Genomic DNA, 12,952 nt, shown 5'->3' on the forward strand with positions numbered 1-12,952 from the left:
CATTTACCGACTCAAGCGCCATCTTCGACACTTTCTTCTATTTACGTTTTGTTTCTTTCGTAAACAATTAAAATAGTAAATAATGGCCGAAAAAGAAGAAGTAGAGAAAGCCATCGACACCATAACAGACCTAGAACAGGAATACGCCCAGAACGCTCTCGCCGAGTTCAAAAAGTAAGCCCCTGCAACCCGCGAGATTTCCCATAACCTCACTTTTTTCTTTTTAGAAACAACTACCTCGGAGCCCTACAATTCATTAATAAATTAGACAGTCGCACTCATGATTTGAAAGTAGCTCATAATAAAGCCCTCGTCGAGTACTGTAAAAGCGATTTTAAGAAAACTGAAACTTTTCAGAAAACCCTAACCTCACTTTGTAACCAGGTAAAAATCTCTTTTTTTCGACAAAGTGTGTTACTTTTGTGGTTGTAGTTTAAGATTCGAGTTGAGAAACTTGACGATGTGGATCAGTGCATTGTACATTACAATCAAGCGATTTTGCTGTACCATCAACGGCAGTATACTAATGCAATTTATATCATGGATAGAGTCTACAAGTTTATAGAGCCAATGGGTAACATTACGAGACACTCAGTATTTAAACTAACACCGTTTTTATAGATGATGCCTTGGCGCGGCAAGTCAGTCTTTTCGCGATTGAGCTCCAGCTTTGTGTGCGCCAATCTGACAAAGCTCTAAGTTTAATCAATTATCTTGAAAACCACTTAATTAATGGAACTCCCAATATCAAGATGTTAGACAAAACAGTGAAGGAAAAAGACAAGAAGACTAACCAACCCCCAGATCCGGCCATGGAGGAGTTTAAAAAAAAACTCCACATGTACAAAATTCGTTGTTATTTAATGAACCACACCTTAGACATCGCGAGTAAAGACATCGACGTCCTCCTAAAAGACGATGAAAACGTCGAAGCAAAATTCCTCGCGGCTAATTTAGAGTACCTCAAGGGAAATTTTGTGGAAGCGCAAAAACTGTTGGGTGCCGTCCCCAACGATCGTTTAGTTTACAACGATTGTGGAGAATCCTCGAGCGTTATGTTTTACAACAATATGGGGGTTATCCATCACGCTATGGGAAAACCAAATTTAGCCTGTCACTACTTCCAACTGGCTCTAAAAGAAGACATGGCAGTCACAAACTGTACAAAAGCCGACGAAAAAAGTGAAGATAAAGCTTTGCATACACTGGGTGGCTCAAAATATCACGAATTAATGTACAATCTGGGGGTGGCCCTCTTACACGCCCATCGACCAATCCAAGCATTTGACGCTTTGATCATTGCGGTGAGGCGGTATCACAGAAACGCACGACTGTGGATGCGATTGGCTGAATGTTGCGTCATGTCGACGAAAGAGGTGTGTTTTCATTCTTAACTCCGCCCCTTTATAACTTCACTTTCAGTCGAACGAGGTTGACTTTGATATCCAGAAAAAACAAAAAGAGATCGTCGTGGACGTAATCGGCTCCAGAGAAAAACAAAAAGTTGTTCTCACGTCTAGTCTATCCAAAGAAAAGAAGTACAGGTGTGTTTTTATTGTAGATTATTTGAGTTTGACTCCGCCTATTTCAGCACCGAGAGCCAATCGTACGCCGTCCCTGTCCCTTCTCTCGAATTCGCGTCGTTGTGTCTCCGCAACGCCGCCACTCTCTTACCGTCCGACAACAACACCTCTCCTGTTCCTTTGTTTTTGATCCCGGGCGTGACTCCTCCTGTTTCGACGTGCACGCCTGGCCCCGCCCCTTCCGCGCCCATGTCCCCGGAAAGTATAATGAGTCTCCGAAATAGTATTCTAGCAGCAAGCGCTTACGTCGCTTTGTGTCTCGGCGACTATATCATGGCGCTGGAACACGCAGAGAAGCTTCTCCAGCAGCCTAGATTGTCGGGGGCTCACAAGTGGGTTACATACACAATTTTTTTCTACGATCTAACTGTCATTTTAGACTCCTTGGACATTTGTACGCCGCGGAAGCTTTAGTTCTTCTGGATAAAATCTCGGAGGCTCTAGACCATTTAAACCCTGATAACATCAAACATATCAGCTTAGAACTGCCGAGGAACGATGAAAATGAGGAGAAACGAATAAAAACAGCCCCACCTCCAAGTTGGTGATTTTTTTATTAAACTGAGTGATATTACACGTGCTATTTTCAGAGTGGTTTCCACAGAACGTGTCAACTGCTCATGCGACGATGCAGTATAATATTGCCGTGTGTAAAACCATAAGAGGTCAGTTGGACGAGGCTATCGCGCTTTTGAAGCAAGTGTGGCAACTCGGCGGCAAATGTAAAGTCCCTGGTCATATAATAATGTTAGTCTTGTACATTGAACTGAAATTAGGTCCGTATGCACGGTTGCAACTTCTTTTTTTATAACTTTTTTTTTTAGGACGACCGGAGCCTGCCCGGAATTTGATTAAGCAATATTTATTTCAAAATAGATTATAAAAGAAAACGTTTTTTGAGTTGATCCTCTCCCTTGATTATCCCACTATGGTCTGAGACAATTGGATCAAGATGATAATGTAAGTTGTTACTCCTCCTATTATCTAAAACAAAAAATTAATCAAGGGATTAAAACCTCGAAACGTACCGAAAAAATTAAAGTATAATCGATGGCAAAAAAACCGGCGGCATTGAATTGTACTTGCTCGTTGGCAATTTGCAACGAAAACATCTCAATTTCATCTCTAATATCATGATCTTCCGTGTCAATCTTATGAATAAGTTCGCCTGTTCTATTGATCTAAAAAAAACTCGTTTTTTTGACCGCCCGGTAGATTTAACAAGCTCACCTCTTCAATTGTTGTGTAACACACATCACAGATGTAAACTATACTTGTAATGAAAGTAATATTAGACAACCAAGGATTAATAAGATTATAGAACGTTGCCTGCTGCAGTTGTATAAACGAAGTGAAGTAAAAAACAGTGATGACTATAATCACAAAACTGACACCAAACATACACAACAACACCAAACCGAAAATATCGTTAAAGAGCTTCACTAGTTTAGACAAGTGATGATGAAGGGCGCAGATTTTGTTTAAAGTGAATAACTGTTCCGTGCTGCGACTCTGAGCGATTTTATTTTTATGGAAAAAAGCCACCAAGTTCTCGATTTGTTTGTTGAGGATCATGAAACGGATTTTTAGCATCAGAACTAACGCCGAAGTCTGGTGGCAGATCACCGAGTTCATTATCAGAAGAATATACGCGATGGACTCGACGAGAATCTCAGCTCCGCTAATATAAACAATGGCAACTAAAGCGCCCACGTCTGATATTATGATAGCCCATCGTAACAGGAACTCCAAGAGGACTCTTCTTTGGTATCTTTGGTACTTGATACGGATCCCCATGCTTCGTAACTTGGTGTCGAAATCAATAACTTTTACCAAGAAGTCAATAAAGAGGTCGCGATTCACTATGGCGCAAATCCAAGCAGTGAGGATGTATCCCACGTTGAGCAAAAGAATTATAATATCGGTCGCCTTGAAAACCGCGCCTTCTGGTTCTTTCATGGTGAGGTAAAGAGTGTACCCAATACCTAGCGCATATATTGTTCCGGCGATAACATTTAAGAAGACGTGGATTTTCGAGGGACAAAACGTCGCTGCGTTGAAGGTGACAATCCCGAAAAACTTCCCCTGAAACAAAAGAAGTTGCACGGATTGGATGAACCTTTGGGAGAGTTTTTCGTTGAATTTCGTAATTTCGAACATGTTGGGCGAAAACAACACTGGTTACTGGGTCAAAATTTAATCCATATAAGTTGATTAAATCGATTCGATTTAACTAAACGTGTAATCAAGTTCTTGATAAACAAATTCTCATTTCTTGATGCGGAGAGAATAAAAGAGGATCCCTGGGGACATTACCGAGCCCGACGAGGAACAACACATTTCATTAAACTTCTTTTCAGGCTCCCTGGACTTGGGAGACTCGCTCGGGGAACTTGCAGGAGCGAAACGAGTCTCGGTGACTAATTTGTAAAACATCAAAGATTTTAAAGACTCTTCGTAGTTTCGTAGTTTTTTCAATTTCGCCTTTTTTAAGATTCGAACTCAAAATTCAAACTTGTTTTGACGTGCGTATTTCCACTTAAGTTGTGAACGAGTTTGTATCACATTGGTGGACGTTTCTCGAATCCACTAGACTTGTGATAGAGGTCTCACCTCATTGGTGGATTCTACAGGTGGGGTAATTATTCAAACAGTGGGGCAAAAAAAACACGTTTTTAGTGGAGAATTTATTATTTTCCCACTTTTTTACAATGAATCCGAAAGCGTCGCCGACAGCTGGATCAAAATAATGATGTAAGTAGTCACCCCTCCGATTATCTGCAAAAAAGAATACAACCCCCAATCGCTGAAAATTTCACTTACCGAAAACAACAGAGTGAAATTCACGGGGAAAAACCCCGCGGCATTGAATTCCACCTGCTCGTTGACAATCTGTAGGGAAAACATCTCAATTTCATCAACCATGTCGGGTTCCTCCGTGTCTATCTGGTGAATAATTTCTCCGGCTCGTTTCGCCTGTAATACCAACCAACAGTGTAAAGAAAAACTTGTCTAAATCTTACCTCCTCAATAGTCCTGTAACAGACATGGCAAACGTAGATTGTATCCACCAGGAAACTGGTGCAAGAAAAAAACGCCCAGAAGAATTTCATCCACTTTATCCGGCTTGATTGGACCTCCGCCGCGCAGTAAAATAAGGCGAGAACAATCGCGACGAAACTCATTCCAAACATGAGTAAAAGAACCAAACCGAAAATTCCATTGAAGAGTTTGATCAGTTTTGACAACTCGTGGTGAAGAGCGCAGACTTTTGCTAACACGTGAAATCGACGTTTGGTGTTGGCCGTCACGTTGTCGACGAGTTCCCTGAGGTGTTGGTTGAGGTGACAAAAGCGCACTTTTAACATCAGAACAAGCTCTGTCGTTTGGTGGCAAAAAACAGAATTGATAAGAATGAGGAAATAGGACAAAGAATCGGCGATGATTTCGTGGCACCAAATGTTCATCAGAACGTACGAAAGAAGGAATCCTACCAAAACAAAAATACAAGAGAATCTGATGATCATCCATCGAATTATCCCTGATCGGATCCCGTCGTTATTTAGACGGGCTTGGGCATCAAAACGCAGCAATTTCTGTAAGAACTGGACGAATTTTCGTCGGTTGACCACAGCGGACAGCCACATTGTCAAAACATAGCTGCCGTTAGCTAGAAGAATCAGAATGTCGGTGGTTTTGTAGATTATGGGAGGACCATTTGTCACGGTTACGATTTTGAAGACGGCGTAGATTATGGTTGAGATGTAGATGATTGCAAGAAAAAAGTTATAAGCGGTTCTTACTCCAGAGGATTCAAGATTGGTGTCGAAGGTGACCAGGCCGAAGATTTGGCTTTGGAGAAGAAGCGGTTTGATGGAGGTAACGAGTTTTTGGGAGTTTGCTCTTGGAGGGAACATTGTGAATGTGAAGTAATGAAGTTGTCACGAAATGGGAGAATCAATAGTTAATTCATTAGCGCGGCGATGGTTTTGTTTCTAAATATCCCCAACAATTATCATTTGTATTGATATTAATTTTAGCCCAGGAGGAGGGCAGATGGAAGTTTTATTGACCTTTGGTTTAGCGTCGTGACGCCTAAAAATGTATTTTTAACTCTTTTCGGGATTTTGGAAACAATCGCTATTTGATTATTAATTATTTTTAAATACATAGAGGGTGTTTCGTAAATAGATAACAATTCGTGAACTGGTTAAGTCTGGGAATTTTAAAGTGATTTTATTAACGAAAATTCGCAAAAAAAAAAATTATGATTAAGAACGAGAAGAACCTTCCCGTTATTTTCTTTGTTCTGCACGTACCCCTGAAATTCCGGCTACACCGCGAGAAAACAGCATAACTTTTCACGAAATCTACAGAATTCGTAAAGAAATCCGCTTATTTCGATGCTAAATGACGATTTTTCCAGTTTCTAGGTTGGATTCGAGTAGTAGAGCTCGAAATCTAGAAAACTAGAAACTACCTGTTTTTATCAAGATTCGACAACTAAATTGCTAGAAAACAGCAGAAATCTTCATGAAATCTGCAGAATTCGTAAATAAATCTGTTTGTTGACGCTAAATGACGATTTTTTTTACATTCTGGCCGTTTTCTAAGTTAGATTCGCAGAGTAGAGCTCGAAATCTAGAAAACTACCAGTTTTTAACGGCTAAATCGCGATAAACAGCACTTTTTCTTTCATATTTTACAAATATAGCTATTATTTGTACAGGCGTTTTTTTAGTTTTTTATTCTAACACATCTCATTGGTCCTCTTGAGAAAGCTTTAATTTCTAAAGAAATGTTTCAGGTTAAAAAAATATTTTTTAGGAAGTCCACAAACCTACCAGCGGTTTACGGATTGTCGTCTATTTATGAAACACTCTGTATATCGGTATTATGTTAAAAATGTCTTCATTTTTATTTTAAATTTTATATTAGCATGGAATTTATTATAAAAAGTGATCTCAAATGTTTACCAATGTCAACGTGAGACGTGACTTCAAACAATTCAATTGGCATTCTACATTTTTTTAACACGTTATGACAATTACAAAAAAAGAGGATAAATAAATAAATAAATAAATAATTACATCAGTACTCAGTGTTGAAGTTTCCTAACGCTATAGCACGCAAACATTAAATAAAATTGCCTGAATTTTCTCATTTCGTCCGTTCTGATCATTTCTGAAATGAGCCCTTTTAAAAAAAATTCGTCAATAAATTTGGAGTCATTCTTCTCCAGAACAAAATATTTGTCTTCAGAAGTACGAATCTTGTTTTGAGTACAAGACAAAGTGTTCAACTTCATGACAAAAACTGAATTCATCACCAACAAAGCGAGAGAATCCAAAAACTTATAAAATTTCTCCTGTTTTCTCTTAGGATTTTTGCTAAAGATGACTATAGTTTCAACCAAATAACCGAATTGGGTCATACTTTGAAGACAAATTTGCTTTTGCGTCTTCTGCTAGTCGGAAGTGATATTCAAGCTCACTAAGTTGGTATCAATGTCAATTATTTTTGTAACAAAGTCAATGAAGAGTAAAGATTTTAAAATCGCACAAATTCACGCAGTGGTCAGATAAACTCTAATCATTATGGTGCTGAGGATGTTCGTCGTTCTGATCACCACATGACAGTAATGCCAGAAAAAGAAAACATCTGAAGACGTTGAAAGAAGAGAGAAGTCTTGAATGCGACATGCTGCCAGTGCTAAAGGTGGTAAAACTGAAATTTTGCTCTGTAGAAAGATTAAATTGTACGCGCTTAGAAATTCCTCAGAAACTTGTTCACGAGCGTCCGCCATGATTGATCAGACTAAATTGTCTCATATTAACTCTGCGGGTAATAAAATATTGACTATAATTGCACCATTTATTAGTAATACCAATCAAATATCAGTGGTGGCCTCGCGTTGGGCGCCAATGAATGTTTTCACTTGTTCTCCAGCAGCGTCGAAGACAGTTGGATCAGAATAATGATGTAAGTGGTCACACCTCCGATAATCTGCAACTTAGCTTTATTGATTTTGATCTTCATCTCCGTTGAACTTACGGAAAAAATCAGAGTTCTGTCAACGGGGAAAAACTGAGCTGCGCTGAACTCGATCGGTGCGTTCATGATCTGTAGAGAGAACATCTCCGTTTCGTCAATGAGATCTTGATCTTCAGTTTCTATTTTTTGGAGGAGCTCCCCGATCAAGTTGGCCTGTAACCATGACAATTGGTGTTGCAAAACAACAACAACTTACCTCTTCAACTGTTTTGTAACAGACATTGCAGATGTAGATTGTGTCGCCAATAAACGGGATGCTTAGCGTCAGAGCTAAACTTCCATGCTTGAAGTCAATGTCGGTCGTTTGCAAACTAGCGCTGATGTAGAAGAAGCAGATGACAATATTGATAAAGCTGAGACCGAAAGTGAGGAGAAGCACCACACCAAACGTCTTGTTGAAAAGTTTGGTGATTTTTATGATGTTGTGGTGCATGTCGCAAATTTTGCAGAGTGTGGTCAATCGTCTTTTGATTTTAACTCTATGGTTGTCTTCACTAGCGAGTATCTCTCGTAAGTAGCCGTTGAGGATCTCCAGTCGTGTTTTGATAATGGTGACCAGTTGGACAAGCTGTTGACAAATCGCCATTTTGAGCACTAGCACAAGTGCTCGTGTTGATTCAAAAAGAAGATTTTCTTCGAGTTTGGGAGAAAGAAGTAAGAAGTAAAACATGATTAAAGCCACAGTGGCGTATCTCACACACGAATGAAGAAGATCGTTTCGTCTTTGCTTGTCGTAATCTATGAAGTGCCCAAAGAGCAACAAATTTCGGTCGAATTGGATCATCGCCGTCAAAAGCTGGGAGAAGTAGTCGCAACTGAAGACGCCATGCAACCACAGCGAAACGATGTAAGTGCTGTTGGTGATTAGAATGAGAACGTCGATGGATTTATAGAGAACAGACTCTTCGGCAAAAAAAATCCTCAAGTAAAAATGGTAGACTTTTGAGACTACGAAGAGGAGTGCAACAGTGATAGTCACACTCAAGCGAAGTTTGGATTTCTTCAGTTTTCGTCTTGATACTGTTAGGACTGTCAGCCCCAAGACTTGGTTTTGGAGCAAAACAATGTTGATACTGTGGAGGAACTTGTCGAAGACGTGCATTCTGACGCAGACACTTGGCGGAGTGTCTGCAGGTCATTAAAATTATTATGTTGTCTTACAGACTGGATCAATAATAATAATTTAGTAAATAACGCAATTTAATTACTGAAATATGATGAGATCGCTCGCTTCGCGCGCCTGTGGGTGTCGGTTCTCTGTAATACCGGCTCGTTGTTTCTCCTTCTCGCGTGTAGATGGCGGCACCCTCGACTTTCTCCCCTTTCTTTCTCCCCATCCGGCGCCGCTGTCGAAGGAGGGGAGATTTTGTAATAATAGAAAGAAAACACAGTTGAAACGAGAGCAATGTCATAATGGTGGTTTGTTTGGGAATCGCGATGTAATTCGTTCACACTGTCGCATTTTCTCAATCGTTCACACCACGAATTTCCCGGTAAATGTACCAAAAACCGCCGCCGATCTCTTTCTCCGTGTTTTCTTCCCGAAAATCGTCGCGTTTTAGTGAAAAATCCCTTTCTTCGTTTCAATGTCCGCGATGTTTGGTGTTGCAAAGACATAAATGTTTGTGATTTCTGCGTGGAGTTCTTAGTGTACGAAAAGAGACGTGTTTGAGTGATTGTGTTGAAGAAAATGGAGGGTCATATTGAACGGGAATCGGGAGCACTAGGCGGGCTCTTCCAGCATATTATACAGGATATGAAGGTGAGGGATGAAGTTGGGGTTTCGGGGTATTGGGATTTCGGTTCGGTGGGGTCGCGGATTTATGTAAGAGCGGTCATAACGGCCGTGACTGATCGAAAACGAGTTTTTAATTAGTGGAATGGGAACAGAGCAAGTTTTTGCCATAGAGATCGAAGGCAATTACGCAATTTGTCCATAATTGGCATTTGGCAGAAGAGACCTTTAAATTAGAGCGTTTCGTAAGAGAGCAAATCATAATTGAGATGGAAAAAAAGATAATCTAGTTATCTTATTAACCGTTTGTTTCCGACGAAAGACGATAATCGCATTATCTTTCCTATCGTTGCTGCAAAAATTAAACAGTTCTAGAGAATTGAAACTCAAAACTAGAGACTAAATAAAAACAACTTTTTATTTAGAAAAGAAAAAGATAAATCAACATCTTTCTTAGCAAACAATTTCAACATTTTTACCGGTTTTCTACTTTCACATCTCACCCCTATTTAGGGATTTTTTCTAATACCGAGACTCATGTTGGCGGCGAAATGTAACCAGATTGACAGAAAACCAACTGTTTTTTTCGAATGACGAGATTTTTAAGTTGGATCGTCCACTTTTAGCAATATTCTGTACAATTTAGGGACTTTGTCGTATTTAAATAGTTATGTTGGTGGTGAAAAGTCACAAAATTTTTTTTTTTTTTCGCAAATGCTACTTTTTCCGGATTAACGAATTGTGTGGAAGCTGAGAAAATGTCATTTTTTATTTACGTTATGTTTAGTCCAAATTTTAGAGAAATGTGGCAAATCATTTCAAAAGTGACAGTTGTTTCTTATTGCCTTTGGTTAACTGTTTTTAATATGTCAAAGTTGGTACCACCACAGCTGTCAATTTTGACGTTAAGTTAGTTGCGTATTTAGGTTGGATTATAAAGTGAACACGTGTTGAGATTATGAGAGAATCTGTGTAAATAAATTCACTGCATTTGCAACTTCCGCTTAAAGCACTAAAAACTACGATAGTCTTCTGTACTCTAGAATCCAATACAAGATCCTCTTTGTAACATTTGCGACCGGAACCAATCAAGCAATAAAATAAAAGTTTTTTTGGTGTAGAAAGGCTTCACAAACTGTATATCCTGCTTTTAGGCGCCACTTTTAAATTGTGGGTTTGTTTTTTATTTTTTGCAAATACGGTAGAACCTCGATTATCTGTGCTTTTCGAGGTCGGAGCGGATAATCGAGTTGCTAAATAAACATACGTTTAAGGCAACAGAATTATTTGGAACGTTTTTTTAATTCAAAATATTATATAAAAACTTTAACAAAATTTATCAACAGCTTAACAATAACAATTTTACATATTGAAAGAAATTGAAACAATCAACTCTTATTAGCCATATTACATACAAGTAACAATTTTGTAGTAAAAAAAATTTATCTTTCATTTGTTTCTATTTTGGTGCCAAATTTTTTTCTGCCTTTCATTGCGAAAGAATTTATTTCAAGGATTTTTGTTAATGATTGCGAACACTACTATTCAAAAACAGACATTTTAACTCACAATTTGGTTTTTGCTCTCTATACTGACTTAAGACTTCCAAATTTTAAGTATTCTAACACTGGAGGCAAAAGTACCAAGTAGTTGGTGTTCGATTTGTGTGTTTTTTGTAATGCACGGATAATCGAACGAACACCCTTGCACGGATAATCCACACCCGGATAATCGAGGTTCTACTGTATTGTTTGATCTGGGTATACTGGAAAAGCCAACAAAATCAGATTTATTCAGCTGTTTATCTATATGTGATAAGAAAGAAACCGTTGAAACCGTTAGTTTCTTATCAAGTTTATATGTACATATTACAATTCTTGTGGTATAAACGTTTTCATATGTATTGTTTCCGGTTAATCCCGCCGCTGCACTTCCAACTCCAAATCTAATTCTGTTCGTTGCAATGACCCCGTATTTTGATTTTATAGCGTCTTAGAAGAATGTACTCTATAAAACTTCACGCCCACGGAGTCCAGTTATAAATTTCATAAACTAATTATTTTGGTTTTAATCCGCACTGATTCTTTGGTTTTATGCCTGTCCTGACTCTATTAACTTTGCATTATTTATAAGTTTATTGCCACACGTAATTCCCCATGAAATTGTGGTGTTTTTGCAACGGAACGTGGATATCATTATTGTTATTAATTAGTTCCTCCACAATCTGCCGTAATCGGAAATGATGTGCCAATAAAACTCTTCGCGATTTCACTAATTACGGGGTCGGTGAGGACAAAAAGACTTTAATGGTTGACAATTGACTCTAAAGAGCGCCTCGTGTTACCAATTGTGAGACTAATTTTAGCTTGTACTAGAAATGTACTTGAGGGGTCGAAAACATTTCTTTTTTATTGTTCGAAAAAAACAGTGCCTGCCGATTTCCTGATGAGGCTCCATTACGAAACGTGTAATCTTCCAACGCTGGCTATTTACGAAATCGTTGAACGGCATCAAATGCCGCACTTCCTGGTTCTGTCAGCGTCGGATTCGCTTTAATTATTGTTCTTTTTATAGCCAGCGTGGCTGTTGAAACTTTCAAACTCGATGTCAATGTTTTCGTATTCCACGATATTTTCGTAATTTAATTAACGACGGAAATTGACCGATGTTTCGCGTCCCAGTAAAACACGAAAATAAATTTGCGACTTTCGTAAGAGGTCTTTAGGTTAATGGGGTTGGGGATACATAAACAGGTTAATACGAACTTTCCATTTCTCGTAAAGTTGAACCGGTCGACAAATTATACTAATTTCATGCTGCTTTAGTTCCTTTTTGGGAACAATGGCGGAAAAATGAATGAAAAAAAACAGTGATAAATGGTGTGTTTTTAAAGTATCTCAATTGTTATTCATATTATCACTTTTACATTACAAGCAAACAATGGTCGTATGACTTCTGCCCATTAATATTCATCTACCGACCTTTGTATTGCATTTCATTAGTTGTGTCTCGGCTTGTTATTGAATATTGTCGTTTTATATTGTGTAATAGGCGAACGCGAACAGCGTCTGTCACTAAATGTCATTATTTTTTCGCGCCAGTACACATATAGGGGAAGAGCACTGAATATTGGATGGTTGCCTAATATTGCATACCACCCTAACTCAATTTGGAAAAGCGAGCTATTAGTTACGTCATTTGAATAGTTGGTTTGCGCGTGTTAAATACGTTTATTTATTATAAAATTATTGGGTAAATAAATCATATTTATTGTTTGTTTTGTTTGTTTTATAGCAAAAATCAATAAAAATTAATAATCTGGCATAATTAATACCGAATTTTTCTCTCCGAAACAAAGTATGCTAAATCCCTAATATTGAATACTTTGGTGCCCTCAATATGAGATGTCCAATATTAAGTAACCATGTAATTGAATCTTATACAAGGTGTTTATAAATGTTTCTTGCAGAAAGGGTGGCTATGAAATGTCAAAGAAATTTGCCGCTCATTATAAACGTTTAGATTTTTCAACTGACATTTGTAGTTAACCTCAATTATAGAGCAAAGTAAGTTTTGAGAA

At 38.4% G+C, this 12,952-nt stretch overlaps 3 protein-coding genes across 6 annotated transcripts in view; 2 read left to right on the forward strand and 1 right to left on the reverse strand.

Moving 5' to 3' along the window:
• Positions 1 to 2,473, forward strand: Not10 (CCR4-NOT transcription complex subunit 10). Its single transcript, XM_088043167.1, has 9 exons — positions 1 to 174; positions 228 to 384; positions 433 to 574; positions 622 to 1,376; positions 1,423 to 1,544; positions 1,592 to 1,915; positions 1,963 to 2,123; positions 2,174 to 2,359; positions 2,408 to 2,473. Exons 1-9 carry the CDS (start codon positions 83 to 85, stop codon positions 2,464 to 2,466), a joined length of 1,998 nt encoding a protein of 665 aa, XP_087899293.1. The 5' UTR covers positions 1 to 82; the 3' UTR covers positions 2,467 to 2,473.
• Positions 2,454 to 9,254, reverse strand: LOC148181917 (uncharacterized). Its single transcript, XM_088050699.1, has 21 exons — positions 8,846 to 9,254; positions 7,834 to 8,765; positions 7,638 to 7,790; positions 7,522 to 7,589; positions 7,377 to 7,442; positions 7,154 to 7,321; positions 7,020 to 7,076; positions 6,713 to 6,973; positions 6,570 to 6,603; positions 6,424 to 6,448; positions 6,339 to 6,373; positions 6,290 to 6,297; positions 6,179 to 6,224; positions 5,999 to 6,044; positions 5,753 to 5,789; positions 5,594 to 5,678; positions 4,607 to 5,524; positions 4,403 to 4,559; positions 2,814 to 3,529; positions 2,612 to 2,764; positions 2,454 to 2,567 (listed from the first exon to the last, which is right to left on the reverse strand). Exons 1-21 carry the CDS (start codon positions 9,252 to 9,254, stop codon positions 2,502 to 2,504), a joined length of 4,440 nt encoding a protein of 1,479 aa, XP_087906825.1. The 3' UTR covers positions 2,454 to 2,501.
• mim (missing-in-metastasis) overlaps positions 8,989 to 12,952 on the forward strand; it is a 19,444-nt gene continuing 15,480 nt past the window's right edge. For all 4 annotated transcript variants that reach the window (XM_088035602.1, XM_088035618.1, XM_088035610.1 and 1 more), the window contains exon 1: positions 8,989 to 9,399. In XM_088035602.1, coding sequence (XP_087891728.1) covers positions 9,328 to 9,399 — 72 coding nt within the window. In that variant the 5' untranslated portion in view covers positions 8,989 to 9,327. The remainder of the gene's footprint in view (positions 9,400 to 12,952) is intronic.

The sequence above is a fragment of the Gnatocerus cornutus genome, chromosome 1 (assembly GCF_029298725.1).
Source record: "Gnatocerus cornutus isolate USDA-ARS CGAHR chromosome 1, icGnaCorn1.1, whole genome shotgun sequence".
Taxonomy (NCBI): domain Eukaryota; kingdom Metazoa; phylum Arthropoda; class Insecta; order Coleoptera; family Tenebrionidae; genus Gnatocerus; species Gnatocerus cornutus.

Excerpts from the sequence above, each read along its gene's own strand:
- Not10 (XM_088043167.1), top strand. The coding sequence starts at position 83 with ATGGCCGAAAAAGAAGAAGTAGAGAAAGCCATCGACACCATAACAGAC. Across the intron at positions 1,377-1,422 it reads GCGTCATGTCGACGAAAGAG|TCGAACGAGGTTGACTTTGA; the intron begins GTGTGTTTTCAT and ends CTTCACTTTCAG. Across the intron at positions 2,360-2,407 it reads GTACATTGAACTGAAATTAG|GACGACCGGAGCCTGCCCGG; the intron begins GTCCGTATGCAC and ends TTTTTTTTTTAG.
- LOC148181917 (XM_088050699.1), bottom strand. The coding sequence starts at position 9,254 with ATGTCTTTGCAACACCAAACATCGCGGACATTGAAACGAAGAAAGGGA. Across the intron at positions 5,525-5,593 it reads TATCAATACAAATGATAATT|CAACTTCATTACTTCACATT; the intron begins GTTGGGGATATT and ends CCCATTTCGTGA. Across the intron at positions 2,568-2,611 it reads ATTATACTTTAATTTTTTCG|ATAATAGGAGGAGTAACAAC; the intron begins GTACGTTTCGAG and ends TTTTTGTTTTAG.